The sequence below is a fragment of the Acanthopagrus latus genome, chromosome 3 (genome assembly GCF_904848185.1).
Source record: "Acanthopagrus latus isolate v.2019 chromosome 3, fAcaLat1.1, whole genome shotgun sequence".
Lineage (NCBI taxonomy): Eukaryota > Metazoa > Chordata > Actinopteri > Spariformes > Sparidae > Acanthopagrus > Acanthopagrus latus.
Genome location: NC_051041.1, coordinates 5,968,968 through 5,984,951, shown reverse-complemented (window position 1 = coordinate 5,984,951; position 15,984 = coordinate 5,968,968). Strand labels below are relative to the sequence as shown.

The window sequence follows — 15,984 nt, the reverse complement described above, 5'->3', positions numbered from 1 at the left end:
TACTTTTTGATGTTGTTCTATGTATTTTTCCTACGATTCCAGGCAGCCATTGACTTCCACTCATTTCTGCATTGTAGGAATATAATTTGGGTTATTTTTTTAACTCGTAACATGTTCAAGTTGTGTAAAGAGTGTATTACAGGAACATTCAAAAAAGTTACTGACTGGATTTTTGAATATATAGATATAGAAACCAAGGGATGCCTGACAATGGATTAAAGTATATAAGATTTGTAGTGAATAGGCTAAAACATGTAAAGATTCTGATATTGTGGAACAATTTATGGTGGGTTTAGATTTGGACATGTTGCTTTAAACCTTATTCAAACTTTTTATTTTGTTTATAATTACAATAGAGTTCCTCAGGAGGGGGTTCCGACTACATGTCACAGTAAATTTAGCTGAAAATGTCATGTGACCCCCTTTGAAATCGATCACACCGCACACTGAGGGGCAGTTCAGACTATTTTTAGATCTTTAAGGTAGACGGGAGTTCAGACTGTACATGCTGTGGGAACATGAGACACCTACCCCCTGTGATCTGCTGGGTGGGACATCATAGAGGTCCTGCTGGTTGTGCTGTCCGGGGCTGTAGGTGTAAGACTGTCCCACTCTGGTCGGGGTCACCACCTGTCCAATCACAGCGGGGTGGGGGAGGGAGAGACACAAACAATCAGAGCTGCTGTCTAAAAAACGACACCTGGGGCACAGCAGAGTTCAGGACAAAGAGACAGTACAAACACACTTCATCCCACCACCCAGCTCGCACATTTGTCCTCGTTCTCCATTGTTTTGCCTTATTTTCATTCCCGGTCCTCGAGCGACCCGGGGAAATAAGTGATTACAGTCGAGGCGGATACGTTCTGACAACAGAGACGGACCAACATCCTCCCTGTTTTAGGCTATTTGTAAAGGGACCCACGAAACCCAGAGATAAACAGAGACCTGGAGCCGCAGAGCAAGGAGTCTGTTTAGTCAGTTGCTGGTAGGACATCTGGTTCGAGTCCCACCAGGGACCGCTTCCAGTCGGCTCTACGGGCCTACTGTACGATACCCGGGCCAAAACACCACAGAAAGCTTCAGCAAGGATGAAACTAACCATCTCCATCACTTGTTTTGTCAATAAAATGTCAGAAAATAAAAACACAACACATTTTTCTCAGAGCCCAAAGCGAAACCAGAAATATTCAAACTGAAATGATATAAAGCAGACTGCAGCAGAATATTGACCCTGAAACAAGTAAATATTAAACCCGTCAATGGACTTTTTGATTAATCGTCAACTTATTGTTTTTATGAATCTATTTTTTGTGATATCACTGGTTTGGGTCACACAATAATTCAGTGATGGCAGTTACAAAGCAGCGATATCTGTCTAAAGTTTGCTAACTTAAGCTAGCTACCGTTAGCCTGCATTAGCAAGTTGTGCCAGACAGCATAAAGCACAGCAACGGCTAAACCTCTGAATATATGTTATTAAGCAAGAGTGAATTATATTGTTATGAGTTTAAGTTACAGTAAGTTAGCATGCACCTCTAGTTTCAATTTTAATAAAGATTGTGGTCGTTTTGTCTTCAGTTAAGAGGTAAAAAACAAGAGAGAGAAGTCTGTAGCCAAAGCTAGCTGGTTAGCTAATAGTCAAAACAGACAAAGTCAAGTCGCAGCAGCAAAACATCTGAATACATTTTACAATTTAGTAATTCGACTTCAATTAGTACGAAGACATTGTGTGAGGAGGGCAAGTAAACACTAACCACAGACCTAAAAGCTGAGTTATATTTCCTGCGGCTAGAACAGAATGGCCCGTCACAAATTCTGCAGCTCGGATAATAAAAACTGCATAAAACTAATGTGATTCAGTCGAGCAATAAAATGAGCCGAAGTGAAAAGTGAAGCAGACCTTTTGCAACAACAGTAAGAAACTTTTAAATGCTGCTTTTCTAGCGAGCGAGGAGAATATTTTATGACTGAGACGAGGATATAAAAGTGAGTTTATTGTTGCGCTGGCTGGATCGTGACATCTCGGTGCCTGGTGAAGTACTCACTGGTCTTTTTGGTATTGATGAACAACCTTGTCATTTTATTTTTGTGCTGTCGGATTTAATACACCTTTAAAATATTTTACACTGTGGTGAGGACACAAACAGAAACCCTGCTCCTGGTTTCACGTACAACCCGTGACATTTTTACCCCTGTTAATTTTTTTTCCCTCCTCTTTTCCCGTCAGTCCTGATCAGTCCCTCCACACCTCCTAATCCCACTGTTTCCATCCCCTCCCCCCTCCTCCCGGCCGTCGTCACCCTAAAAACAGAGCTTGCAGACCTCCTTGCTGCGTCAGACAGACAGAGGAATGCCGGGAATGTCCTTCGCTGAGCCCAGTAGTCCTCTCCTGCCCCCACGCACCAGCACCGCCGCACTAGAGCACGCAGGGTTCATTAGCAGGGCTTCGAAAATAGGAACCATACGCATGGCTTCCTGGCAGAGGGGAAAGTCTCCAGGGAGGTATAAGACCTGAGCCCCGGTATCCACTCATGAGTCGCCGTATAGCTGAGTTAATATCCTAATACCTACACATCTCCTGAACTGTGGAGACATTTATCGGAGCGTGAGCAATCGGAGCCAACTCAGAAAGGGATTAATGTTTCAGAGGAAGCAGCAGAGAAAGAAGAGGGGGAGGAGGAGGAGGAGCAGGAGGGGGAACTGGTTTGTAAAAGAGATTTATGAAAAAAGGTAACAGAGGTGGAAAGTGAGAGGAACGGAAAATGAGAGTCCGTCGCCTAGTATGGAAAGGAATGCCATTCATCTGAGCCCCGGAGTCTGACTAACGGTAGTCCATATGGTTCTCATAAGACCCCCGATCTGAACAAGGCCGCGGTGATTTAAGGTGTTCATTGTTGGCATTCCTGTCCGTGCATACATCATCCTAACAGGGGCCTGTGGGGTCAGCGCTGAAACATACACCGAAGGGGCTTTAAATGCGTCAGACTGGGCTTGGAAATAAAACAGTGGGGGGAATAAATAGACTCACTGCTTTGGGCTCCTGACACGCACCGATGCTCGCACACTTCAGGCTGTTGCAACCACAAAAAAAGATGCTTGATCTACTTTGTAGTATATTTGAGGAACAGTGATGGAAACCACACTATTTTCATTTGTTGAATGAAAATATAGTGCGGATCATATGATCTAGATCAGGGTTTTCAAGGCCTGAGACTGTGAAACCGCCCCAAAATGGACCCTTTATGGGACTTTTTTGGGCCTGTGTTTGTTTAAATGTTTTGAAAAAGTATGCCGAATAAGCTATTACCAGTTCCTGTTTGCAGTTTATTCATAGATGTACAGAAAACCGTCACTAGATTACTTTGATACAAAAGAAAACTTAAAAACGTGAAAATTCAAAGGCAAGTTCTGTTAAAAAAAAATCATCTCTTTTTTCCTATTATATCAAATTATGTTAATTTTGAGATAATGATATTCTCTAACAGGGTAACACAGTATCTAGACAAAAATCAAAATCAGGAGAGTGCATACCTCAGCCAAAGCCCAACAGTGAAGTCAATCAAGCCTAATCCAGTTCAAGATCCATGCATAGGAAACAAAGAAACACAAAGAACACCTTGTCTCACACGTAAATAAAGAAAGAAAAGGTTCCTGGATCAGTCACTTATCCGGATCTGCAGCACAAAGTAATTGGGTCTATTTTGGGCTCCATCCAACTTTGTGAAAATCCATTGAGTAAATAATAAACACAATAACTCCCATGATCCCATGCTACTTCATGACGTCATCAAACGGTCATCAGTGAGACTCCATGGCTGCTGGTACTAGATACGGTACATTTAAGTGCCTTAATTTTTAACACTTGGTCTTACTAGCGAGGCTTGAGAGCTGCATATTTTATTTTCATTGCAATGCATGATTTTCAAATTTAAAAAAAGGCAGAGCATGTAACCAGACACAGCAGACAGAGAGCTGGTCTTTCACTAAGTCACAGCGAAGTGAAGCTTAGTTAAAGGTCACTCCAACCGGCTGCCGTCCCTGCGGATCGAGCCTGCGTGCTGATGATAGCGGTCTGTCTGGACTCGGCTGCCACATGCAGATGGCGGCGAGGTGTCCGTCGCGGACCTCAGTGACCTTTTTCCACAGGTACGTGTCATCGCTTTGAGGAGCGCCCGTCCCATCAGCGGCTCCTCTCAACCCCCGCCAGATGCACACTGCTCATTTATTTCCCATCTCCGCCCTCTGTTTACCCAGCAGGCCGTCGCTCCGAGGCCGCTCGGCGCTCCTGTAATTGCTGGTGGGTAAATATTTGCCACGTCCAATGAGGTTGGCGCTCGCTGGGCGGCGGATGGCTTTTCAGGGAGCGATGACATCATGAAGGGCCGTGTCGGGAGAGCAAACATTTGTTCCCGCTCAGGTGATAGACTCTTCGGATTCCTTCATGGAGGAGGCAGAGTGACTAAAGAGGGGATCAGGTTCAAACTAGAGCCCCGGAGGAGACAAATAGATGGCTTGTTAACGCTCCTACGCGTTCTGGCGAGTGACTCACGGCTCTCTCAGCAACACTGTGTTTACTCTGCATCCTGGCGGGCTCAAGTTTTGGCAGGTAGAAACTTTTTAGCTTTACTTCATTAGAGAGGTGTCGTCATTACATCAACAGCTACCTCATCGGCTTCTCCTTAGATTTATGTCCCAATGAGCAGAGAGTCACGTCGAAAACAGTAAGCGTGCAGGAGAGCTGACTTTCAGCTGAATCATACTGTGATGAAATGACTCTGTTGTTGTCCACATCGCTCCGTCGTGTCTCTGCCCTGGCTTCCTGTGTGTCCAGTGATTGATTTTAAAAGACTATATTGGTTAATGAAGCCCTGAATTACTGTCCTCGAAGCCAGAAAGTAAACAGGACGACGAGGTTTTTCTTCACCGCAAATATGCACGAAGCATCGTCCATCCAAGTTTTGTGGAACAGTGTTTGGTAGTTTTTGTGTACTCCTGCTGACAAACCAACCAACCAACCATCAAACGGACACAGGCGACTTGCTTTATTTAAAACAGACGTCAAATGAAAGAAAAGCAAGAAAAACCGACACATAAATCGCCACTGAACGGTTTTACCATTAGAAAGACGAGAATCAAACGCTGCGGCCTCTGCAGTCACCAGATTTCACATCCAAAACGCTGAGTAAAGGGTTGAATTCTGGCACAAAATGGTTGCTGATCACTCCAGCAGAGTTCAAAGTCTTTAAACACTGAAGCCTTGCCGAAACACTTGGGGGAAAAAAAAAAATCTCATTACTGTCATTATATTTTCAGCAGCATCGTCACGTGGTTCACTTCTGCACCATCGCCTGTGGGCGAGTCACGCACATGTGGCACGATTTCACAGGAAATTGTCATTTCACACCTTTTCATCAGATACATACACACACAGCCACTTCCTCCCGCTGACACAAATCAACAACGCTAACGAGGCTTTTCACCGCTCGTAGAAGGCGGTCACAATGACACCGCCGTCCGAGTGGCTGCCTATTGAATTTCATCCATCCGTCTCCTCATTCACAGCACATCAACTCCTCTCTTGTCCTCTTATCGAATCCATCAAAGTCGACCTCTCTCTCAGTTTCTACCTCCGTGCGCACAGGCTCATCTGAACCACCAGGTGTGGCGATCTAACCGTGACATCACTCACACGTGAAGTAAGAGTGGTGTTTTTGTAGGGTGTGTTCCTGCTCTGTAGTGACCTGTTTTGTTTTGCTGAATCACAGCACAAAGGCGTCTCTCGCACTGTTGTGGTCCATTTTCCCCTCGCCGCTCAGAACTGCTCGGTAACGCTCCCCCTCAGCCACTCGGAGCTGCAGCAGCCTATTAAAGGTGCCAAACTAATTAATGCAGGTAATTAACTGGTGAGTCCTGCGAGGCTCTCGGCCGTCTCTGTGACGCGTCCAAGTGGCTAAACCCAAACAGACAGCGCGCTTAATGAGGGGCATTAAAAGGGAACACACTGATTTGAGCTCTAATAAGGATCATCCTTCATCCTCTCTGATCAAAGCAGCTTCTTTAATCTGGCCGGCGTGATTATCTGCAGAGACGCAATGTTAAGAGATGAATTTGACATTCTGTTTACTTTCTAGGAATACAATATCATGAGACAATCCTCGAAGAAGAAAGGAGGATAATGTGGAATGAGAAACGACCCTAGAGCAGAAACCCTTACTAAGAAACAAGACTAAAGCTCCAGTTCTGATCCCTTTCCCTTATTTTTTCGACTGGTGGTGGTTTAAATCTCCCCCTAAGAAATGGGACAACCCTTCAAGATGCATCATCAGTTTTCGTCAGGGTGTCAATATGGTGTCTTTAGCATTGTTCATAACTTCACGCGATCAAAATAAAGGAACACTGCTTCATTACCGGGACACTGTCGGAGCTTTATAGGCTAACGCTGGCAACCAGTGCTCCTATCCTGCCCTGAATCAGGGGAATTCATTCAATCCATTCAGAAGGGAACATGAATTTGCGTCCATCCAATAGTTCGTTTACTAAGAATCAACAAAAGTAACCTCATGGTGGCCTGAGAGTAAAAGTCAGGGGATCGCTAAAGTCAGTCTGAATCCTCCTCTGGGCAACGAGACTGTTTGCAGCAAGTTTCCCTCCAATCCAACTGATAGTTGGACCGAGGCAGCGGGCTGACATCCATCCACAGAGCTGCTGGTGTGGCTGAAAATGCTTTTAGATGTGAGTATTTCCTGTTTTTCTTTGCCTCCTATTGCAAGACACAGAATCTCTTTGGGTTTTGGGCAGCTGGTTGGATAACAACGGTAATCTGAAAGTCAGCTTGGGTTTGGGTAATTACCATCTCTGCAGCTGTGCTGCTAAAATGTTAACTTTCAGCAAAGCATTTCCTGTCTTCTCGCCGACTTCTGCCCATTTATCACACTCTCTGCTCTAAACTTTTCAAGGGGAGAAAGTCCTCCTAGTCTCTCGGTATGCACGCCGCAGAGCAGATTACTTTTGGTACAACTGATTTATAACCTTGCCCCCTCGGTCAAACCTCACGGGCCGGCGATTCATCACGACTGCGACAATGGCGAGCAGACAAGCGTCTGAAGGAGCCGGCTCGCTCCAGGAAGAAATAACTCACTTATCTGCTACTGAGATTGTCGCGCGCATGATTAGGCAGAGAAAATATGGCAGAGGCAAACAAACAAGCCATTCATTACACATAACCTGGTTACTCCCAAAGAAGACTTTTATCAAGGTAGATAGCACACCCCTGTTACTCATAAACAGCTATCAGTGCACTTCCTTGAGTTGTGTGGGAGTCAATTAAACCTTTTGTTGAAACGCTACCTTTTTATGGCACCAATGGGCAGATTGGATCTATGGGTATGACACAGTGAACGCAGGAAATGCCCATACAAGGTGCACACCACGCCAACGTGAGCCAGGAAGTGAGGAATGGAAAGGCCGTCTGGTGGGTGCAGATAAGGAGCCCGGGCGGGGGGGGGAGATCTTTGAACTCTGAACCCAACCCATCTTTGAATGCCATGACCTCAGCGCCTGAGTCAGAGGCGGAAGCACGACGGAAACGGGAACGCTGGGGGAGAAACTGGCGCAGTGAAACAGACACACCTTTCAGAGCCGAAGAATAAAGAGATGAAGAACGGAGTGATAAAAGCCTGGCCTCCATGTGAGGGGCCCTCTTTGTCTGGACGAGAGCTGGAGGCATCTGTCCCACACGGTCCCAGCGAGGAGGCCTTGAAGAGGGTGAGGGTGGGAGGGGGGTCCTGGCTCTCCCTCCCCAAAGGGTCACCCAAGGACAAGGCTGCAGCATCAAACCAAAACAGCCAGAGAAGCAAAGAGAGCCAAACCTCAGTGTGCCTTCATGTACCAGAGCCCCACACCACATGAAGGGAAAATAACCAGTCGCCAAGCTGGATTTGTACTGCAGCACTGGCATGCAAACCCCGAGGAGGCGTTCTGGAGGATACGTGTGGACAAGACGCACAGGAACCTTCCTCTCCGCGGGAGGCTTTAGGGGTAATACGAGAGGGGGATTATGAGTGGAGGAAGCCTGCATCAGCCTCCATAATCATTTGGGGAGCGAACATGTGTCTGCGTGCTGTGTTTGCGCTTGAAAAACAAGAAAATGGCTGTTTTCCCCCCCGTTCAGCTCTGCCAGCTCTGAGCACCTCACACCACACACAGCGTGAGTCAGCGCTCACAGCCTGTCTTCAATACCGCTCTGGTAGTAAACAAGACCTGAGATCAGTGTTTTGAAGAGCAAAGGTCAGGGTTTTGGATGTCAAGTCGACAAATATCCACAAATACTACAACCCAGAATTCTGCTTATAGAGTTTCAAAGAGGAGCAACGCCTCCGGTGCACTTTAAAGTCTCTCGGATAATTCTGAGTTTACAGTGGGTTTATGTTACGGCCGTCGGTTTGAATTATGTGGGCTTTGAGAAATGTTTTGTCCATCAGTTTGGTAAAAATGAGCAGCTCTGGTTACCTGAATCTTGTTGCTTGAGTGAAGAAGCCACAACGCTTTGTCATCGCAACCTAAAACTAAAACCACCACACTGATTAAAAAAATAAATAAGTAGCACAACTCACCTCCAACACACTGTGATTCATATCCTAGTTGTTAACATCTTGCCACCATTATGATTTTTAGGCAGTTCTGATGAACTGCCTCCAGTGATGTCACTCAGTGGCTAAGTTGCATTGTGGGTAATGCAGGACAAACAGTCCACTGGTCTACAGTGAACTTCTGTAACTATGTTAGACTCATTATGGACATCTTGAAAATAAATGATCAAAGTGGACACAGCAGAACCAGAGATATCATCTTTCTTATTCCACACAATGAAGCCTACATTACCCACAATGCAACGTAAACACTTATAAGCAGCTTTACATGCACACACTTTAATTAATAATCCTTTAATACCTGCACTGAGTTTTCAGAGGATGACACATGTTACCAAAAACATTTTGATCTTGAGGTAATCTTGATTTAGAAATGATTTTCGGGTTTATCTGTCAGTGACTTTACCTCGTTTTTCTAGTTGGATAATGCAGATTATACCTGTTCAAATATTCCCGAGTTGAGCTGAAATATTGTATCTTAAACAGAACCAACCAAAAGCGTTAATGGAATAATGAACATTATGTAGGAATAGAGTTGAGCGCCATATTTAACCCAGATTTTAAAGCTTAAATTGGTGTTCTTCAGGAAAGAAATAGCTCTTAATTGACCCTCAATGTGAAAGTAACCTGACAGAAACGCATTAATGCATCAGCAGTTTTCTATGAAAAACAATCGTTACCTTATGTCTTTATGTAACTTGTGTGCAGATGAGTCCACTGGGTGAGTTCCTGTCCTTTCACAATAAAGGATTTTTCAACCCCCGAATGCCCAAAATAGCTCCTTTAACTTCCACTTCATGAGCCAACAATACTTCTCCTAAAATTGTTTTCACTACAGATTTTGCTGTTTGGCTTCGTCAGGGCCGACTGCGGCCACAGAGGCTGATGGGGCTGCTGTCCAACAGTCAGGCGTCCCTGGAAAACAACAGAGCCTTGTCTGGACCCCTCCAGTACAGTGACACACAGACGCAAGTATAAGAAGAAATCTTTCTGTTTAACAGACAGGAACAACCGCTGAAAATTGCACTACTTTGATAACCACAGATTGGAGGGAAAGTTGAACGTCCAAGACTTAATTTAATCTCTGCAATAACATGATTACAGCACTCTCATTAGAAGCACATTTAATTTTCCATGTTATCAACAAAGCCGTTTTTAATACCGCTCCTTGAGGCTTGGCGGTGGAAAACAGAGGTGTTGGTAGACAGGGCTGCAGTGTGCAGGTTGATTGACAGGTCTCTCCTCTCAGCCCCCCGGCTCCCACTGACTTTATCACACAGTGAATCACACAAAGTCCTCTAAGCCTTCGGCGCCTGCCGCCTATTTACCCAGCAAAATGCACACCTTAGCTCATTTCCATGATGGCTGGGCCTGATTTGTTAGAAAAAAACACCCTCAGGACATCAAAAGCTCATTCGGCATGTAATTACTATCCGTCTCCTGAAGGGATGATCTGGTCGGAGGTGCTAGAACTAGTTAAACGGTTGAATACACAGGAAAATTCTTCCTTCCCTTTTTAAGCACACACCTGCCAAATGACTTCCATCTGTAATGAAGGATCACCGTGCTCGCTCCTGTTCATCTGGTGCATTTAAACATATATACACACATGGACTGTTTAGCTTTTGGTGCCTCAAATGACATTAAAGTGCAGTGTAACCGTGGCACAAGTAGAGTCAATGTCAGCAAAGCAATAGGCCTATCTAGCTCATTTTTGCTAACAATAGCTACCATAAGCGACTGGACCGACCTAGTCATTCATGGTAGCTCATGTTAGCTGATGTGAACGAATGTTAGCCAGTAACATCCAGTCCAGTCAGTTGTTTTTGGTCATGTTACCCTATTCATCAGCTAACAAGACATCCCGTAAATAAAAACCAGTTGCATTGCTAATGTAAGCTGGAAGGTAGCTAAAGTTAGCTAACATTAGGTAACATCCCATCACTTCTGATTATGTTAGCCAGCACATCAGCTTCCACAGTCTACCATAAACAAACTAAACAACACGGTAGCTAATGTTAATTAATGCTAGCTGGAAGTTAGCTAACGAATGCTAACATTAGGTAAAACCCAGTTGGTTTTAGTGACGTTAATGAACTACCACTACCTAGCATAAGCAAAGGAAATGGACAGACGTTTATGGTAGCTAATGTTAGCTGGAAGTTAGTCAAGGTAGCTGTAATATTACATGTTTTATGTTACATGTTTGAATTTGAGTCTTCTTTTGTCTATTTTTCTATTTCTAAGTCGTGCTTTTGTACTTTTATGAAGGCTGCGGTTCTGCTTAGGCTATGAAGCAAACGGTTTTCTCAATATATCCTCTATATACCCTGTTTGTAAGTTTGGTTTGTTAAATATGTGGACAGCTTAAGCTCCAAGTTTCCAATGAATATTGATTAAAACTTGTCTATATGATTCCTTTGTGTATGTATCAGAACACACGAGACTCACTAGAATTTCTATTTTCTATTTTCGAAGACAGCCTGGGATATATGCTTTAAATGAGACACCATCCTTCCAGCAAAATTACAAAAATGGAGGACAGTATATATAGCTATACAGTAAAGGACCATGCCAGCGGTTATTGTACTGGCTGTACCAAGTGTACAGCATTCAAAATACATAAGGAAAACCTACTTTCAGGCAGCTGTGCTTCACCAAAATCTAAAAACCAGCGCTGTACTGTTTGCTTTTCCACGACTTATTCCCATACTCACTGCCCCCCTTCTGTGGCTTAGACTGGCTCTGCTACACACAGTGTGCCAATGTACAAGAAGAAAAGCCAAATGGGAGCCCTGCACAAAAACACTACCCTGCTCTGTGGTGAACACCAGGCCCGGCACACCCTGTACACATTTCACATGGCAGACACACAATCTCTCTCTGCTGCGTTTCTGCGTGTGTGCAATCACACTGATGAGAGTCGTGGCAGGCTGACAGCCTAACAGGTCACGGTGTAAATGCGTAAATGCCATGTTCCATCACATCTAATATCCACACCAGCCCGTGAAGGCCAGACCAGCAGAGATTATGTTATGGTTTAAATCCGCTCTGATCCTGAAGAACTCTCTCCAGAGGTCAGCGTGCGGACCAGCCTACGTTTTTCCATTTATCTATGCCTTCATCCGGCTCTCTACCCCTTATCTAATAAATCACTGGTAATGAGAGTTTAAAGTATGTTCCATATGTCCAGTACGTTGCAGGAAATTCATGTCTGAAAATCCAAACACATAAATGGATTGTAGCCGAGTCATTAACTGTCTTTTATCCAACAGAAATCGCCAAATATATTCTGGTTCCACCCTTTCAAATGTGAAGATTTGCCTCCTGTTCCTATTTTATATCACTGAAAATGGAATATGTTTCGGTCCTGGATTTTTTCTTCGACAAAACAAGAAATGACAGGATGTCAGAGTGGACAGTGGAGACTAAGTGATGGGCGTTTTCCAGTCACGTTGTCGAACAACATGCAGTCCACAGGTTGTTCTTCTACTTGAAGGCTAATCGGTTCAATCAGCTGCTCCAGCCTTCTCGGCTCTCCACGCTGCATGAATTGATTAAATGATTAATCAAAAACTAAATGACAGATTGACTGCAGCCTGCAGGGAAATGTAAACCAGAGTCTTGTTTCTTTCTGTCTCACCTTGTTTGGAGCGTTATCAGCAGCCAGCGTGCTCCTCGGTGGGACCTGGTAGACATCTTGTGAGGGAGGAACCTGGTAGATGCTCTGCTGACTCTGCTGCTGTGGACTCTGCAGGGATGGGGGCACCTGGTAGATCCCCTGAGCCCCCAAGGCAGGCTTCTGCTGGTACCCCGAGCTCTGAGGGGAGGACTGTGCGGCTGCGCTGGCGGCTGGCGACTGGGCATCGAACATGGGTCCAATCAGCAGCTTCAGGCGGTTGCCGGGGGCGATGCCCTGGCGGCCGTGCAGTGAGCAGAGCCACCAGCCCTCCAGGCCTCCTGTGTTCTGCTCTATGACGGTCAGGATGTCCCCTTTACGGAAGGCCAGCTCCTCGGGGGACTCCGGCATGTTGTCGTACAACGCTTTCGCCATCAGGTTCTGCAAGGGAAAGAGAGAGCAGACCGTCGTTAGAGCAAGATGTTTGCTTCATTTTAACACGAAAAGGCTTTTTATATTCTATTAAATGTTAAAAGAGTAGTTTTACATTCTGGGACACTCTCTTACTTGCTTTCTTTAAAGTTTGAAGAGAATATTGCTCTTATTGCTCTACTTTAAATATGAAGCTATATTCGGCAGCAGTTTAGCTTATCTTAGCACGAAGACTAGAAACGGGGAAACAGCTAGCTAGCCCTGTAATGTCCAGCACCAGTAAAACAAGCTAATTAACATATTATGTCTTGTTTGTTTTAATCCAAACCAAAAACAAAAATGAATAAACCATCTGTAAAAACACCATGTTGTGGTTTTATGGGGGCCGATCAAGACATATTTTGGCTTTTTTAATCTGTTTTGTTAGAGAATTAAAAAAAAACAAGATACAGCATGTTTTATAGTGAGTTGTAGAGGTGCTAGTAGGTGGATGTTGTCATTGTTGGACACAGCCAAGCTAGCTTTTTCATCCAGTTTCCAGTCTCAATGCTAAGCTAAGCTAATTACCAGCTTTGTGTTTACTATACAGACATGAAAGTGCTACGAATCCCCTAATCCACCCCACCACATTAAAGAGAGTAAGAGTGTTGCCTAAACTATTCTTTTAAAACGCCAGTTTACCCTAATTTTCAAAACATCAATGGCAGTTTTGGAAAGCTTCAGTGAATGACATGCTGGTGAACTTCTTTCTGCACTTCAGATTACCATGCAGGATTGCATTAGGCCTGCAGCTCCGCACCAGATGTCTTTCAAACCGATCTGAACTTGATGGGATTTTCTCAGCTTGTGCTCCTGCTCCAGGGCACAGTTATCTAAAGGGCCGGCGAGGGCTGAGGGGATAATGACTCAAAACCACAGATTTCGGAGATAGGAAAAGCCCCAGAGTGTGCCACTTCTGTGTCTGAGAGAGGCATTTAAGACTAATTGCCCCAGTAAATGCATCAATCTTCTCCCTTAAGCCTTTATTCATCCAGGGGAAAGAGTTAACTGAGCATGAATGCTCCTTTTTCAGCTGCTTCACCCTCATAACAAACTCATGGGAGATTCACCACAATTTCACAACTTCACAACAATAGCACTGTACTGTAATATACGTATGAGCCATAAATGCAATTAGGGATTAAGTGCCTTGCGCAAGGGCACCTTAATTTCAGATACAGAGAGAAAAGAGTGTTTGATGTTCACTTATCCCAGATTGTCTGTGTTTCGTGTGAGTCAATCTACTCAATTTAATTTTTTTCAGCCAAACTATCCAGTCAGATGGGCCTCGTAAGGACGATAAAAAACAAGTACCACAGTCTTTAACTCTACCGCTTTAGCAATAAAATGGCTAGGCCAGATCTTATAATGAAGATGGAACAACTTAATGTTCACATTATCAACCATAAACAAATTAAATGAGCAGTTGTTTATGGCATCTAATGATAGCTGGAAGTAAGCTAGCTAGTTTTCTAACACTGGGTAGCCTAAGTGTTGCTTTGGTAATGTTAACCAACACATCACCTTAAATAACACAGACCAAAGAAAACTAAAACAACAACAATGTTAGGTGACATTCAGTCAGTTTTGGTAATGTTAGCCAATGCATAAGCTAACATTACCTACCGTAAACAAATGAGATGATCAGTTACTTATGGTTGCAAATGTTAGCTAGAAGTTAGCTAACATTAGGTAGCCAAAAATAGTTGCTTTGTTGATGTTAGCCAGCACATCATCTAAAATTACAGACCCATGCTAATATTAGCAAGACAGTAGTTAATGTTTGTCAACATTAGGCATTATGATAATGTTAGCTTACACAACAGTTTAGATAACCAAACCTTAACCAATCAAACAACATGGTAGCTAATGTTCGATGCACAAAAGTTTACGTAGCCTAGAACTTGTTTTAGTAATGTTAGCCAACAAATTAGCACTCATCCAGATGACCAGTTTGTTATGGTAGCTAATATTAGCTGCAAGTTAGCTAATGTCTTCTTACATGTATTCTATTCTTTCAAGCAAACGCTTTGTTAATAAATGTCTTAATGAAGATGAAACTAAAAAGCGAAAGCAGGACTGAAGCCACATTGCTGCTGACTCTAAATCTTTAAGTCTCATCTCACAGTATAAATCCACTTGTGTCGGATTAAAATGAGGTGACTTGAGGATAAAATCTGAGTCCTAATCAGACTTAAAAATCTACATGCACATTTGGACCAGAAAAGAAACACTCCTACAGATCAAGGATTATCAGAAACGTAAGTCAAAAATAGCAGCTTCAAGTGTAAACAGCCTCAGAGAGAGAGAGAGTGATTCAGTTTCGCTTAACTTTCTAGAACTTTTATTGGTGCAACACACTGCAGCAGCTCACTGTGGGAACCAGGAAGCTCATTTTGCGGCTGCTGCTGGTCTGAAGCTGTCGTGAACCCTCTCTGGCCTTCCTCTTTCCTACCCAGGCCTGATTCAAGCAGTTCCCATGTGAAACTCTTTCTGTTACTAACGTCGTTATCTCTCTCTGTGGGCCTGGCCTCCCTGGCTATTGTCTAAGTGCGCTGTCAGGGCCGTTAGCCAGCAACACCCGCTGCACAATTACACCCATACAATCGCCCTGCGGCCACCGGCTCCCTGCGACAAGTTCAATCGTGACCCCCCGGGGTCAACGTCGCCCAATGGGAGCGGATGTATGTCTACTTAGTCCTATAATTTGATCCAGGCTGGCAGAGGCATCCACGAGGAAACAAGACGCTGATTACTTTGATTACAACTGCAGCTCCAATTAAGAGTTTGAATACATTTGTAGAAATCAAAGAGAGATGAAAACATTTTCATACTCCGGAACTCCTCTCGATCTCTCTGAGGTCTGCTTGTACTAATCAGGCTCGTAACTGCGCAGAGTTATAGTTTATTTATTGTTTCATGAGCCCTAAATTTGCCATCTACAGGTGCATGTTCCTGTTTGTTTCATTCACAAATAATGTTACTCAAAAAGCTTCAACTCCTGCTGTCAGAAAACTAAAGGAAATAGTGAGACAGAGAGAGAATAAAACATTCATGATCTGACTTGAAGTTTAATACTTTCTCATGCAGAAGTGGTCTGTGACTAAGATGAGAGGCCTTCATGGGTAAAGAGAAAGTCTCTGAGATATAATGACGAGAATATTACAGCCTTATTATTAAAGCTGGACAGAAATCTGCAGAAAGACCTCGAAGCACAGAGAATTTTCTGAAACCCGGCTGAATTGT

The 15,984-nt window shown here is 44.0% G+C and overlaps 1 protein-coding gene across 2 annotated transcripts in view; it reads right to left on the bottom strand.

Annotated features, from left to right (window-relative positions):
• Positions 1 to 15,984, bottom strand: part of nedd9 (neural precursor cell expressed, developmentally down-regulated 9) — a 36,451-nt gene that overhangs the window by 6,311 nt on the left and 14,156 nt on the right. For both annotated transcript variants that reach the window (XM_037092519.1, XM_037092518.1), the window contains exons 2-3: positions 12,292 to 12,708; positions 532 to 630 (exon numbers count right to left, since the gene is read on the bottom strand). In XM_037092519.1, the coding sequence (XP_036948414.1) occupies positions 532 to 630; positions 12,292 to 12,702 (510 nt within the window). In that variant the 5' untranslated portion in view covers positions 12,703 to 12,708. The remainder of the gene's footprint in view (positions 1 to 531; positions 631 to 12,291; positions 12,709 to 15,984) is intronic.